At 31.9% G+C, this 16614-nt stretch overlaps 1 protein-coding gene across 3 annotated transcripts in view; it reads right to left on the bottom strand.

Annotated features, from left to right (window-relative positions):
- Window positions 1–16614, bottom strand: part of LOC113519898 (hypoxia-inducible factor 1-alpha-like) — a 134681-nt gene that overhangs the window by 74684 nt on the left and 43383 nt on the right. For all 3 annotated transcript variants that reach the window (XM_026905118.3, XM_026905115.3, XM_026905116.3), the window contains exons 3-5: window positions 11269–11441; window positions 7238–7408; window positions 2995–3233 (exon numbers count right to left, since the gene is read on the bottom strand). In XM_026905118.3, coding sequence (XP_026760919.2) covers window positions 2995–3233; window positions 7238–7408; window positions 11269–11441 — 583 coding nt within the window. The remainder of the gene's footprint in view (window positions 1–2994; window positions 3234–7237; window positions 7409–11268; window positions 11442–16614) is intronic.

Genomic DNA, 16614 nt, shown 5'->3' with positions numbered 1-16614 from the left:
AAATCACAGATTAAAGATTATAATATATTAAGGGTGAATAAGTTGAACATTGAACCATCAAACTTACAAAGAGTTTTAGTTTTTTTTTTTTTTTATTTAAAAATATTAGTAACATTTTAAGGCTTTGATTTAAAATGTTAATAAATTCCAATTTCAAATTTTGAATGGCACCAAACAATCATCAAAATGGTTTCATACATTCAGTAAATAGCTAGATCATAATTCAGTTTAGGTCTTTTATATATATTTATTGTTATTTTTATTTTTATTTTTTATATAGATTTTCAAACCAGAAAAAATGTACTGTATTTTATATATTGAAAATGATTGTCGTGAGTCAGGTGAACATTGGACATTGGACTTAAAGATAACAGTGAGTGACTACTGATTTTAATGTTTATTTATACTTTATATAATACATTCGTCTATCTACCTGTTTGAATATATGATAACAAATTATCAGAAGGATGAGATTTATTATTATTATAGTTTTTTTATTTTTTTTTAATTAAACAAATTTTTATATTTAATAGAATTTATTTATTTATTTCTCGCAACAAACAATGAAGAAATTTTCTACCTATAACAATCAGAACATTTTAACAATATTGTTTGTGGGAGCTAGTGCTAATTTAAATTGAAAATATAAACAATGTAGTTAAACGAGAGGTGAATACTCCGAATTATTTTTTTTAATCTTATTAATTACTTGAATATGAAACTGCTAATTAAATCATAAAAAATTTATTCCTAAATAACACTTAAATAAAAAAAAAAAATGTTTAAGAAGTTTTTTTCTATACTAATATTACAAATGTGAATTTAATAGAAAGTTTATTGGATATCCAAAGGTCACTTTCAATGTGACCTACAGTCCTATGTTTAGGTTATGTTTACCGGTACCTACACGGGTAACCTTGAATGACCTAGCATCTTGCGCGGCTATCCACCTCATACAATATCCCTATAGCGGAAACAGTGAAATAGGCTACGGCTAATTACATTAAACATAATCATAATACGTCGCATAAAACCTATTTACGAAAATACTTACAAAATTTAAAAACCCCGCCATTTCCGGAATACAAGTTGTGAAAACACCGAAATCACTAGACTTTCACCCACAAACACAATCTATTTCAACACATAAACTCACAAAACACACCACATAACACTGAAACTATATTAAAAATTATTATTCTTTTTCTCGGCAAACTGTATACAAAATCACCGCGAAATAATAACGTGTAACCTACAAAACACGTTTGAAGGTGATATTTTTGTTGATATTACACTATCGCACTATGTGGATCGACAATGTTACTGGCGCTAAAATAAAACGTCGTTCCTTGGATTTGGTTGGGTAATACGTTCAAATGTGTAGTTATAGCGACATCTATTGGTAATTATAAACAACATAAATTTCCCAGAAATATAAATAAATTGTAACAAAATGAATAAAAATTTAACACACTTGTTTCTGTTCAGTATGAAAATAACAAAATACATTTGATGAGTAACAGTGAATTGTGTTTAAATAAGACACATAATTCTGAATTTAGTCCAAATATGATGAAACCAAAAAGATAGTCGGTTATCGTATTAATTTTCAATATATTAATGCAAAAACGTTATCTCTACGTAACAGAAAAGTTAGAAAATATTTCAGCAACTATTTTATAAACGTCAGTTGGGGTGTATTGGTGGTTAACCATGGTAATATAACTTAGTAATAGCATTCTTCCAGTCAGATCTTTGATATTAAGCAACTTTAAATTGAAAATGGTCTCTTGTATTTTGTATATTTTACCTACATGATACTTTCAATTCTGAATCGATTTGTTTGTAATGAGTAAAGTCTATTTCCGAATTGTAATTTCATTATATTGGATTGCGTTCATAAGATTTCATTATTAATGTATTAATTATTTTTTTTATGTATTTATGGTAAAATATAAAATATTGTGCTCTGCATAAAAACTTTCAATACCAATCAAATCATCAACTAAGGACGAGATATTTTATAGTATATTAGCTTTTGCCGGTCTCACTTTCACTCGTCCGCGTAACCGGAATATATATTCACTATCCGAGATAAAAAAAAAAGTAGCCTGTTTTTCTCTATTCCATATAGTGCGTATATACCAAGTTTATAGTAATTGGTTGAATCATTAAGGCACTACAAGGTAACAAACAAACTCACTTTCACATTTATAATATTAATAAGGTTTTACAATAAAAACATTTAAATTTAGAAGGCAAAATACCTTACAAAAAGAATTTTGCTATACAAAAAGCCTTTTTTGCTAAGCAGAGAAAGCGCGGTTTCAATCGTTAGAAAATTAAAACGGTTGTCACGTTTTGCTTCCGTTTTACAACCCCTTATGCAAAAATGTGTCAAAATTGTTTCAAAAATTTAATCATAAAACAATAAAGACATACTGTGAGGATTCACTTTTTGGAAGTAACTACACATTATTCGTTTTAGTTACCTGGTAGACAGACAGATACAAAATATATTTGTCTCTTTAGCATACGCATAAATGTAAATTAATATAGCTACATAGAGCTTATCAAATTTACAAAACGGCTAATAGATCAGTGTGAAATATTACTCAGAAAAAAAAATTATTAACTTTTAACTAAAGGTGGCAAACAAGCATACAGCCTGTCTGATGGGAAACAAACACTGTAGCCTATTAACTGTTGGTGAGTGAATTATTCACAAATTGTAATCATAGCCAAAACCATGCATTGTTTGTGTGATGAAAAATAAAACAGGAAAAATTTTGTCAATAACCCCGCCTGTGCTACAAGTACGCACCGGTGGGGTACCAATGATGGATGATAGGTGAGGTTGAGAGCAAACGCGTTTCTTAAATAATTGGACCTAGTTTTATGCAGAAAACAGCCATGTTATTTAGGAACTCCATAAGAGATGTTTGTTTTATCATAACTAGTTTCAAATGCTCCAATTAATGTTGGTATACTTACGCATCATCAGTGTAAGTAAACTTCATATCCAGACTGTGCTTGGAGAGGAATGTTTTGCTATCTAATATGGTCTCGATATTGGATGGATGAGGGATGGGTCTCCCCACAGCGATGAGGGAACCGTTCTTCATTGGCTTCTTTTCTACGCCCTCTTTCCTATCCTCCTTTTCTTGATTATTGTTGTGTTCTTGAGGCTTATCGTCTTCCGAAGTCAACATGTGCCCTGTGATGTGAATGACCTGAAATTATATATAAGTAATATTTATTTCACAGTGTCATGGCTGGATGGAATTTAATTATGTCTATGATATGGTATAATTTAAGAAACTTGCACTTTGTACAGGCGATCGGTTTCGAAACTTTATCCTCAAGCGTATTTATATGTAATATTTAATTCTAAAATAAAATATTCATTTTAAATTTTATACATAGTGTATTTAATAAACAAACCTACCAGAATATACAGAATATACGTATAAGATCTATCAGGTCTTAATAATGCAAAAAATAAACAAAGAGTAAAAATAAAAACTTTTTATGTGGGTTACTTTTAAATTACCAATTTTGAATACGATATTCTAAGACGGTTTATTAAATATGCTATCTATAAAAAATTGCAGTTAAGTATATATTGCTTATTGGGTCAAAAGGATTTTAATAATATTTTACCCATATATGATTTTCATATTTTAGTTCAGATGAAATTAAAAATAAATATACAAACAGAACCGATTGATCTCGTTCTATTGGTCCTATGTGTGTACATTTTTAAGTATTAGAATGTAGTTCATTTATTTTATTGTTTAGTTCTCTATCGAATGTACCTCTATGGCCAGTAAATATTTTTTTCCTTCTTTCTATATTTTGTACTGTCTTTCTTGGCGAGGGAAAAATAAAGATTGTATTAATTCATTTCCATTCCATCTAGACGAACAGAAAATAATGGGTTCCGTACACGCGAAGTCATGGGCATTTAGCCACTATTAACATACTAATGGAGTTACATTACTATATACTCTACTATATATTAATAACTTATTCAGATATTAATTCCCTCAAGAAAACAATAACAATTTATATGTCATCAAATAAAATGGTTGACTAATAAATTTAACATGAAAAGGAAATTACAAAATTCCTTAACATTTGATTTGTGTGACACCCAAATGGGTTTTTAATGGGTTTCCTTGTTATTTTCCTGTATAAGCTTCATTTATAAATTGATGATGGGCTTTGCAGCATAAATGTAGTATATATTATAAACTTATGGTTTTACCACAAAAATAACTTTGAAAAGGACTTAGTAAAAAAAAAAAAAACTAAGTATCCAAACGTTATTTATAGTCTAATAATGTTTATTACAATAAACTTGATGACTTTAAATACCTTTTTTATTTTTTTATTACACTTAAAATGGTAAACAAGCTGACAGCCCAAGTAGTAAATGGAGCTTAACCTTACATTCGTCATAAACCCTACCATAAACGTCCAAAGAAAGGATATTTTAACATTTTTAATATTTTTATACGGTATGTATTATGTGTTTTCACAACAAATTTGTGTTTCGTTCAACTCTGAAATTTCAGATAATATTTCGTGGTAGATCCTCTGATGTCATTTTACTAGATTTTACTGTAAAGGAATTCTTCTAAGGAATAATTAGGGTTGATATTATATTTACATAATATCAGTTTGACTTTGACTCAATTCGACAGAACAATTGTCAACAATTGTTTTGTCGAATTTACCCGTAGTGAATCTCAATAAATCATATTAAAGCGGCATGTCACCTGCACAATGCTTAAAGGAAGGGAATTATATCCATAGTTCTCAGAAACGGCACGCAAAATGAGTGCCATAAAGGTTGTAGCGTCTACCGTGATGTCTATGTGCTGTTTTTGTCCATAGGCAATGGATACCATTTACCTTCATGAGGGCTAACAGTTCCAATATTTTTTTTTTATTTATGCTCATTTTTATACAAGGGGCACAAGACGTTGTGACGTAAAGCGCCATACGCCCCCTGACGGAGACTTCCATAGTCGAAACAATTGTGGGAAATGACAAAACATAGTGTGTTTGTTAATTTCCTATTATACATGTCTGTCTATAACAGCTTTAATATTTTTTTTTTTTTTATAATACGTCCTTAAATAGAAAAATCTTTTAGAGTTTTTTCCTAACTACATTGTACTATCTTTTTATATATAACTGTATTATTAATAATGAAAAGAAGTCTCGTGTGGTCGCGGCATAGAATAGGCCACCCATCCCTTTCCCGTGGATGTTGTAAGAGGTGACTAGGACATAGCGAGGGATGGGCAGCAGCGTACCTCTTAAAACATCTCCAAAATTTTAAAGCGGTTGCCAATCCGCCTGCCAAGCGTGGCAACTACTAACAAACCTCCCTCTAGGGGGAGACTTATATTCAGCAGTAGATAGTTAAGGGCTGATATGATGATATGATAAATTATAAAAAGTATATTTATTTATAGTACTAATAAACACAAAGATCAGAACATAATGGGTAATTCATTATGAAACTCACTCAACGCTGTGACGTGTTAATTGGCTTTATTATACTTCGTATATTAACCTGGTTTTTCTAAGAATATTGAGCACATAGTTATGTGTATATATATAGGCATTAAATGTTATAATACGATATCGAGGAATATTTTAGATCTATTTTTGAATAAATTTAAAACTATTATTAAAAACCACTTATTGAACAAAGCCTATTACACTCTAAAATATTACTTGAATAACAAGCGTGCATGGTGTTAGTCGATCATGTATGAGCTTTTTAATGACCATGTTATTTAAGAGATAGTCATCACTTAAATAATATATGTGTTCTTATAATAAATGTATATGTTTTTTTTGATGGGTGAAAATGGTAAGGTAACCCCGCCTGCTCTAATGGGATACGCTGGCGGAGCACCAGTGAAGGGTGATAGATGAGAATGAAAACAGGCCAGTTAGCACAACATGATGAATTCATCGGGAATTAACCATGATAGTTTCCAGGGAGAACCGCGAGGAGGTCGACCTGGTTGGGTATATTGCTAGCAATGGGATTCTCAGTCTCCATTATATGTATATGTTAACAGAGATTTAAAAATGTAATTGTTGAGTTTTTTTGCGAGCTTCTCTCAACAGATAACTTTCTGAATCCTGCAGTAGAGTTAAAAAATTACGATTTAAAAGTGCTTGTAAACAAGTATATTTGAATAATGATTGGAATTTGGTAATACGCACATTCTTTTTTTTTTAATGATTTTTCTGAATATTATTTTTTTTTAATTCAGGTACCGCGTAACATAGAATTAAAAAAAAATACACTCGAATTTAATATTCCTTGAGTTGGGTTGTAAATAAGTAAGCATATATTACTTACAAGTCATTGATATATTTTATATTATTATTTAAGATCGGCGCAATACGCCTTCCTGTTCCACTGATCCCTATCAGCCGTCATACCTGAGTCCACTCTTATTTAATGCTTATCATCAGTTTACACATCCGTATGGTCGCGGCAAAGACGAAGGTCTTAAACCAGTGCGTGTTGCCAGTGATAACTTATGGAACCGAAACGTGGTCCTACACGATTGCCCGTATGCAAAAGCTACAAGTTACTCAGCGGGCTATGGAGAGGGCTATGCTCGGAGTCTCTTTGCGTGATAGAATTCTATACGAGGATAATCGCAAAAGGACCAAAATAACCGATATAGCCCGAAGGATAAGCAAGCTGAAGTGGCCATGGGCACATGGTCACATAGCTCGAAGGACCGACAACCGATGGGGAAGAAAGGTTCTTGAGTGGCGATCGCGTACGGGCAAACGCAGTATATGGAGTGACGACCTGAAATGTATTGCAGCAGGGGGTCGGTGGATGCAGGTGGCTCAGTACCGTTCTTTATGGCAATCTATGGGGGAGGTTTATGTCCAGCAGTGGACGGATAATGGCTGAAATGAATAAATGAATGGTCGCGGCACAGAATGCGCCATCCCTTTCTTTCCCGTAGGTATCGTAAGAAGCGACTAAGGGAACTTAAGTGTCAAGCGTTAGGCAGCAGGGTCCCACTCAAAACATCAACAAACTCTAACTGCGGTTGCCAATTCGCTTGCCTAGCGTGCCAATTTGTGGCATAACTTTCCAATTGATGGAGAGGCCTATATTTAGCAGTAGACAGAGAATCGCGGAAGCTGATGATGATAATACATAAAAAGTGAAACGAACCTTATAAGAAGCTGATTTCAAATGCACATTCCTTCCTTTGCTCGTAAGTGTGCACTTCAGACGCAGCAACAAATCACGTCGACCGGTGCCATTCGAACGGAGCGCTTCTCGAATCTCGTCGTGGTCGCACGGGTGGCTGAACTCGAACACGCTTTGGCCCATTATCTCCATCTGCAATAAAAAAAAGTGATCATCATCATTCTCATCATTACTCGTCAAGATGGGCCAAGTAACATAACTTCATACTCACCTATCGAAAAACGTAATTATAAAAAATTTGTGAATGTAAAAATGCAACTAATATGGATCTCAAAATTCCATATATGCCATTTTTTCTTTAATAATATAATGCATTTAAAGTTATACCTACCATAAAGCAAACTGGTCAGGGAATTCTGTATAGAGTTGTTTCGAGATTTCTTTGTCGTGCCACAGACATATTATGCTGTACCCCTAATCGCCTTTTGTGACAACTTGGACAAGGAGTGATGATACATTGTATGAGTATTCTAACTACGTCACAATAACTAAACGAAAGAAAGAATAAATAAAAAAACTTATGATTATTATTAGTAGTAGTATTCAGTATATATTCAGAGATGTTTTCTCCCACGAACACTCAGGTTATGGAATGAGCTTCGTGTCGAGGTTTTCCCAAGGAACTACAGCATAACCGCTTACCATCAGGTGGGCCGTATGCTTGTTTGCCACCTCAGTGGTATAAAATAATAGTAATTCTGTCATGATGGATAATAAAACATTTAAATTGTTATTTTTTATATTCATTAAGGTGTTTTTTTATATCATAATTACGTAATTTTTATATTTATTATAAAAAGATTGTGTTTCAAAAACAAAACAAGTTCAATTATGGGAACAACAGCTATTTTGACTTCAAAACTAAATTACTGTACTGATTTTAATAAAATTTCATCAACCCAACCAAACCAAAAAGAATTAAATTGGTTTAGAACTAGGGAGCTATGAAGTAACATAAAAAAAAAAAAACACAACGGAATTGAGAAGTTTCTTCTTTTTAAAGTCTGTTGAAAGTAAAGTGAATAAGTGTGTATATTATATTTATATTGTTTTATTAATGTGTTAATTGTCACATATTTTTCACCACATCTGCCCTTCATACGTTTTTTTGTTTTTACCCAATGGTTAGCTGGTAGAGAATGCCATATGGCATTAGGCTCGCCATTTGTACAGTTTTAATGTGCAATAAAAAATAAATAAACAAATATCGATGATAAATTTCGGAAGAGTTTTCTTTTATACAAAACGTCATTTCACTTCAGATGTGACGTCATGCCACGGGGCAGACCGGTTGACATGTGACAATATTATATGTCAATTCAAATTGTACTCTAAAATTAAAGCGTTAAAAGTTATATTAGTAGTAATAAAAATGCGGCCTAACAATATGTGTAAGAGCTGAGCATGCGTAACACGTGACCGGCATACGCGACTATGCAATAAAGGCTCTGTTCTAAAGAATATCGCATTATATGTTTTTCCCTAAGGTTGACCAGGAGAGAATCGTATTTAGTATAAATACTGTATTTTCGTCCATATACTTTGAGTAGCCAACTAATTTCTTAATAAATAAATTAATACATATCGTCGTAGTCGTAGAATACTGACGGATCTATATATGTAACATTTGTCAGATCCGTCAGTATTCTACGACTATGATGTCTAGAAGAAGAGAAATTATGTACATACTAAAAAAGTAAAAACCGTGTAATTTCTATTCAAATCTTTAGTATTATTATAAACGTGAAAGTGAGTTTATTTGTTTGTCTGTTACCTCTAAGCACTTGAACGGCTCAATCAATTATCATGAAATTTGACAAACACGTGCTATTCAAAATAGTGATAGACAAATGATATCTTTTATCGCGGTACAAACCGCGATAAAAAATACATCCCGGTATACAAAAACATATCCCGGTCAGGGGGACTATATCGCGGGTAAAGATGAGTGTAATAATAAGTTGGTTCTTTTTATGCAATTTAAAAGTTTCACCTAGCAAATAAATCACTTTCTTCGCGACCCAAACAGTCCGTTTTATCTAGATTAAAATCTGAATATAAGATAAGTTACATCAGTGTCGATATGGCAGAATAATCACGTGGACTTTATACTACCTAACCAAAAAACCTAACCTAACCTAACTGCAAATTTAATTTAAGGATAATACCTTACAATAATACTAAAAATAGAATTGTAAATTATGTTTTCGTATTGCGGTCGCAGAGAACTTAAATGCTTTATTAACGGTTTTAATACGCTGTTTTCTGAATTATTTACTGTAAGTAATATATTATACATATATACATATATATATATATATATATATATATATATATATATATATATATATATATATATATATATATATATATATATATATATATATATATATATAATCACATACAATAAGTATTTAATTTATCAATATTTTACTCACTAAGGGCAATAGAAAAAATTACCTATAGTCCGGGAATTCTAAGTTATAATACTACCTGAAAACCTTTGATGTAATAAAATTCATGTCGATATTATCAAAAAATCGTATCCTTTTCAGAGAATCTAGGTAAATTATGCATACAGATACCTGTTTCCTTTATTTTTATTTTTAATACATTAACTTATGTCAATTATAATTAATTATTTATTAATTAGTGGTAGTAATAAGAGTTCCTTTATAATAAAATAATAAATCAAATTACAGTCAATCAAAGATAAAAATGAACATGATCTAAATATGAAAAAAACAATAATATTTTGTAAAAAAATATTTATTAAAAATAGGGTGAATCTATCTACCACTTAAGTAGTAAGCAGGTAATTGTCATATAATGTGTTGCCAGTAACAACAGACTAAAATAGAAACGCTCTAACGACATTTAAGTATATTTAATCTTATAATATCGAATCTCATTATTTTCCACACAGTGATAGATAAATAATATAATTCAAAGTTTATCTCGTCTTATCCTTCGTCTTTGCTCGGAAAAAACCTTCACTCTAATTTCGTTTTGTTGATTGCCACGACATAAGTGTTTATAGATAGGTATGTACCTGTCAAAAGTATTTGATAAAATGGATCAAGAGTGTAACGGATTTAAATTTGTAGGGTACCGTGCATATTTTATAATTATCGTCGTATTATTTACTAATACCATAGAAACAGGCGACCAGAACTATTGTTGTGGTAGCTGGTTGTATCTCAGATCACTATTTGCGTCATACATTTGAATGCATTCATTGAATCGGTAGATACAAGATCTGCTACAAGGGGCACAAGAAAATTGTTCGCGTTAAACGAAAGTGCTACAAATCAATCTATATTTCTGTATCTAAGTACACTTCCATGGCTAAACGCCCAAAAACGCTTAATATGGACAAATTTTTACAGGTATCACAGAAAATATTGTAATTAACCAAATACTTTGAAACCATAAATTTAATTAATTGGTTTTAATATACATCCTCATTATGTAGATGTTAAATTTATTAACCTATGTTAAAAATGTCAGATAGGAGGTTGTTGGTTAACCGTCGATTTGCTCTTCCCGAGAACAATCTGCCATAAATTAAAATTTTATCCCGACGATGGATGGATGAATCGCACTTCCCAAACGTGCGTTTTTTTTTACATTTCCTGTTACCCGTGACCACGCTGTGGAACCAACTTCCAGCAGCAGTATTTTCAAACAGGTAAACCACATGGTTTACCCCTTGTGTTCTAAACACAATTTACAACAAAATACGTGGCCTTAAATTTTATATGATCTGCGTCCGTTTACCCATTCCGTCGATATTATTTATCGTAGTCGAATTCTATTAAAAGTTAGGTATATGATATATGTGAGATACCAAGATAAAACGTTTAAACATAGCTCAGGAATCTTATCTTAACCCTATTTATGGTGTTCGACACACATTCTTGGTCGTTTTTTTAAACAGATGATTAAGATGTTGATGTTTTGGTTTGCCTTGTCTACTGATAAAACCTCACCTGTGACACTCCCAGGTGATCCGCAACATTCTCACTGCAGTACACAATGTCGCCTTGTTGTGATAGCACGAAAACGAATCCATCCAGTGCCTTCATATAAGATAGTTCTGAAGACACGTCCTCCAAGCCTTTAGGTCTCTCCATTTTGGGCGCTTCCGTGTTTTCTGTTGACACTGTAAAAGTGACATTATCGTGATTAAAAGAAGTTCTGTAATATATACATACGACATGTAGAATATAAATTATATTATTTTAATAGATTCACTTTTTAACCGACTTTTATAAATGGAGGTTTATAAGTACGTCACGAAAAATTTTTCGTGACGTACTTTTGTGTTACGTGGTTATATTGTCAATTCAAAAATTATTTGAGTAATTCGTTTTGAATTCTAAACGATAGACTTTACTCCCGTGTTGGTTTCATATCAATTTTGTAATGACTAAGCTGCCGCTTTTCTCCGCGACATCTCTGCATAATTTACTCATAAACACATATTCTAAATTCAATATGTTTTCAATTTAATATGTCTATGAAACATTTCGTCATTCATCGATATATTTTGTCACCATGAAAGTGGCTGTTTTGTGCAATTCGTAAATGTTACAAGTTATATACGTTCGAATTGTAAGTTACGAGCGCAATTTCCACGAAGTACAAACATACATGCAAATTACATGTTCAAGATTGTAATTATTTAAGTTTATTAATTTAAGATCAGACAGGTACTGCATAATACGGGTCATAGTGATTTATAAATAATTCATCAATTCATAAATAGGTGCGAATAACATTTGTTTGACATGTGTAATTGATTCTTATGTAGTTATTTTAATTTCACTAATTGTCTATGAAAAGAAAACAGGATTAACAATGTAGGCAAATAAACATGATGTGGTGTAATATTATATACTATAACGCCGTATTATTATCCCACTACTGGACATGATTGTTTCCTCTTTAAAGATGGAGATTAGCCTACTATTGTCACGCTTGGTCAAGCGACTTCGTATAAAATAAAATTTAAATAATAAATTCTTACTCCGTGCCCATATGAAAAAGAAGATAATATGATCTGTTTTTTTTTTCGTTCATTTATGTTTTTATAATATTGTTATTACTCTATTAATATATTATTAAAGGCCGCCACTACCTCGTGGGTGTCGTAAAAGGCGACTAAGGGAGGACGAGGGATGGGCAGCAGCATCCCTTTTAAAACACCTCTAAAAGCCTAACTACGGTTGGCAACCCGCCTGCCAAGCGTGGCAACTACTGGCAAAACTTTCCTTATGGGAAAGGCTTGTCCAGCAGTGGACAGTTAACAACTGATATAACAATAATAAAAAAAATTAATAATCGGCTAGGTACTTTTTATTTCTTTACATTACAAACTCCAATAGAAAATGTACTCATACTTTATTACAATGTATAGATAAAGATACTTAAATTTTCTATTATTAAAGTAAGTACGTGAATGTCAGCTTATCGTAAATCTGACATATCACCAGATATTCGACGTTTGTGTAAGATGTTATTTCACTTCATACCTATATTTAATGATACATTGTAGACATGCAGACCTTCTTATTCCATTTGAAGTAAACATCCAAACAAACATATTTAGTTTACAATAAATCTCATTGTAATAAATTGATCATAATTCAAGATACTTTTAAGTTTAGGATATGAACTCAATTAGTAAGTAGAGTAATAAAAATTTTTTAGTTAATATCCATCTTAAAAAGATGGAAATTGACTAAAAAGTTTTAATATATGATGTTATAAGAAACCAATTAAAATTGAAATTTCCAGGACCAACGTAGAAATAACAAGCAATAAGAATATCCTTCTCTTATGGAGAAAAATGCCTAGCCATAGTGACGTTAATGTTGTGATAAAAAAATTATGAATGGAAAATGGTTTCGACTACGAAGGCATATTGTTCAGAATAGACTTTGTTAATTAAATTGTCATGTTTTAAGAAAGCAGATAGTCAGATGAGAGGTCTTCAAAATTCTCTCAAGTACATTAAAACGCTAAATAATTATTTCAAGAATATGTTATACATTTTAAAAGAGCCTAAACAGTGGCAATGTAAGTCCATGTAGTGATTCAATTAATTTCAATTGGACTGTGGCAGGACAGACGGGAGTGACGACATTGTGGTTTAGTTAGCATACGATATAAAAGCTGTGATCCAGCGCGTGCCAATGTTACAAACAAGTCGGAAAATTGTGGTCTTATACAACCACAGATGAATATGATGTGAAAAACAGATTAACTGGCCAGTGACAACAGGATAATATTTCAATAATTAAATTAATAACAATAATAGTTTATTTCTCTCACAATATTACAATATGACGAAGTGATTTGAATTAAAATAAAAACAGAAGCAGATGGATTGTGAAACTTGAAACCCGAAGTAGATTATAAATTCTGTAGCTCGAGCATAAAGTTCCATTTTATTTACGGACTCGCTTTTAACCCGTGACTTCGTCTGCGTGACCAGGATATGTTCACTAACCGGGATAAAAGTATATGTCCTTCTCCATCTTACATAGTATGCGTATACCAAACTTCATAGTATTTGGTTAAACCATTAAGACTTAACAAATAATCAAATTAATTGTGTAGTCCAAAAACTGAATATTTTCGGACATAACCCAGAACACAGAGACACGAACGGATCTAATATAAATTACAGATTTCATGAAATTCATAAAATCCTAAGTGCGTAAAGCAACGTGACCACCACTACGGAAGTAATACAAAAGATTATGCATGGTTTATCTTTGATTTGATAGATAAATACTCCCATGAAGAAACAGATATGGAGATATATAAGAATATTTAATGCCAGATAGAGTGATCGATAAGGCTATGGGTAATCATAATTTTCGAACTATTCAGCCGTTATTCATCAGACACTTTTTTATATCTCGCATCCTAATACCTATCTCCTACATTTAAAAACAACACAAGAGACACGGGAAGACGATGGATGAAGGTAGGAATTGAGAAATTATATGCATCACTTGTACCTCTACTTGTTTATGGTATAATTTATCGTGACAGCGATAGGCTCGCCCTTGCCACATTGAATTCTAATATGCACGGTGAAATATGGGCATGTTGAGTGTTATAAATACCTCTTTTTTATACATTTTTATGTTTCATTATATTTATATGTCACGGTCGACGAAATGGTCAATGTGGTATCATTAATTATTAAAAATGATAAATTGTTAGTTTCTCTTTTTTACGTATAGGTTACAATGCACCAAACAAGATGGAAGTGAGTCCATAGATAAGAAAAATGTAAATAAAACTAACTGATAAGCAAAAATGGCATCTAAATCTCATAAACAGTCTTTCCCGTGTAGTCCAGTGTACATAATAATCCATAACATAGATCATGAAGCGCAGACATATAGGATGCATGCAAATACACACGAATTACAAGAACACTGTGTTTAATACTATATATAATCCTCGTCAATTAATAATGAATTAAATTCAAACATAATCTGAGTCCTAAGCCATTTTATCGCTAAATTAATAAGTTGAGATAACCCGCCAAGTTTATCTTTTTGACGAATAACCTGCCACGAATAACTTTAGTTGTAACTAAAGCGCTCAGTGATGAAGGATCTTTATCTCATGCACCACTGATTTAAATAAGCGCCAGCCATTAGTCAGAGTCATTATTTTCACATTACCAAGTCTCTAAAAATTTGTTGTCACCACACGCGCATAGCTGCGGACAACAGCTAGTATTTAATATATTTTTCTGAAATTTTCCATTGAACCTAATTGTTCTAATATTTTAGTGACCTCAATAAACAGTATTGACAATAACATTTTATTGTTATGTAAGTAATGAACTTGTTTTGAATTGTAACTTTGTGATTTGAGTAGTTCGGTATCTATTTGTACTACATATAAATTAGGTAAATGTCTAAAACTCATTAGTTCATGGACAAAATTTTCTTTGTATAAGCCGTGTGCTTAAAGATGGAATGGCATACGCTTATACCATGATATACGCTAAGAGGGCACACCAATGAGTAGAAAGGCATGAGGATAAAATTAGGTAAGTTAGCACGTCGTAAGTAAAGAAAATGACCAGGATAGTTTTTAGAGGGGTTCATGTAGTCGAGAGTAAAAACAATGCAAAACGAGAAAAACAAAGGATGTTTTGCGTACAAAAATCTTCCAACAGTACAAGTCATAAAAGTGCAGTTAGACCAAGCGAGCGAATTGCTCATTTTTCCAATTTTTGTTTAGCGTAAATGTGCTAGATGCGTAGGTTTTCTGAGAACGATTATCAACAAATCGTTAGTAGTTGCGTAAGTACACATTATTTTTTAATTGTAACAACAACCGGATTTACTAGCATTCTTGATAAATATACATAATTATACATAACATTGAGTCATTCAATATTTTTATGTAAGTACTCAATATATATCTCATATGTTGATTAAATCTAGAGTACATTTTAAAAACGTACAAAATTAATGTCATTGTCTAAAATGCCATTACTATTTATTTCTCCCATGTGAATAATTTCCACTTTTATATTATTATGATCAAAAAGGAACAATAATTTGATACGAACAAAATTATAGCATAAAAAGATATAGAGGCAAGTACATATAGCGACAACTACTTATAACAGAAGTATAGTCTTGTTTCAATAAAACTTGAAAATGTAAAGAAATGAAAACCATAAGATAGTCTGCTGATGTCCCAACATAGAACACGCCACCTCTTCCTTTCCCGTGGGTGTCTAAAGAGGCGACTAAGGAGGGTAGTGTACGGGCAGCATCGTTTCTATTAAAACATCTCTAAAACCTAATTGAGGTTGGTAATCCGCCTGCCAAGCGCGGCAACTACTAGCAAAACACCCCAAGGGGGACACCTATGTTCAGTAGTGGACAATTAAAGGTTGATATGATGATGATACATAGCATGTAGATAAATTCAGTTTCTGTTACTATTAAAATACTCTAATATTTTTCTCATTCCTCTACTCCAATTTGCTTCAAGCAAAATTTGTATATTTTCTTGAGTTTCTTCTTTGACTACACCTATCTGATTCATGTTTGCAGCTTTTGTTGTGTGCTCTTTGTTTATTTATTCTACTTTCTTCAATAAAGCAATGATAGTTCAATCATACCACGTTTTACTGCATCCGGGGATACCAGCTAAATCTCTGAATTTAATATTTGGAATAATTTAAAAAGAATTGTTAATTGCTTTGTGAAGAGCACATACAACCATTGTCCGGTAAATCTATATGTATAAAGAAGGTAGTCTAAAAACTCTTGACAGCAGATGGC

This window comes from Galleria mellonella, unplaced genomic scaffold (assembly GCF_026898425.1).
Source record: "Galleria mellonella isolate WM207_F2 unplaced genomic scaffold, CSIRO_AGI_GalMel_v1 utg65, whole genome shotgun sequence".
In the NCBI taxonomy this organism is placed as follows: domain Eukaryota; kingdom Metazoa; phylum Arthropoda; class Insecta; order Lepidoptera; family Pyralidae; genus Galleria; species Galleria mellonella.
Note: the sequence above shows the minus strand (reverse complement) of the source record. Positions and strands in the feature narration are given on the sequence as shown.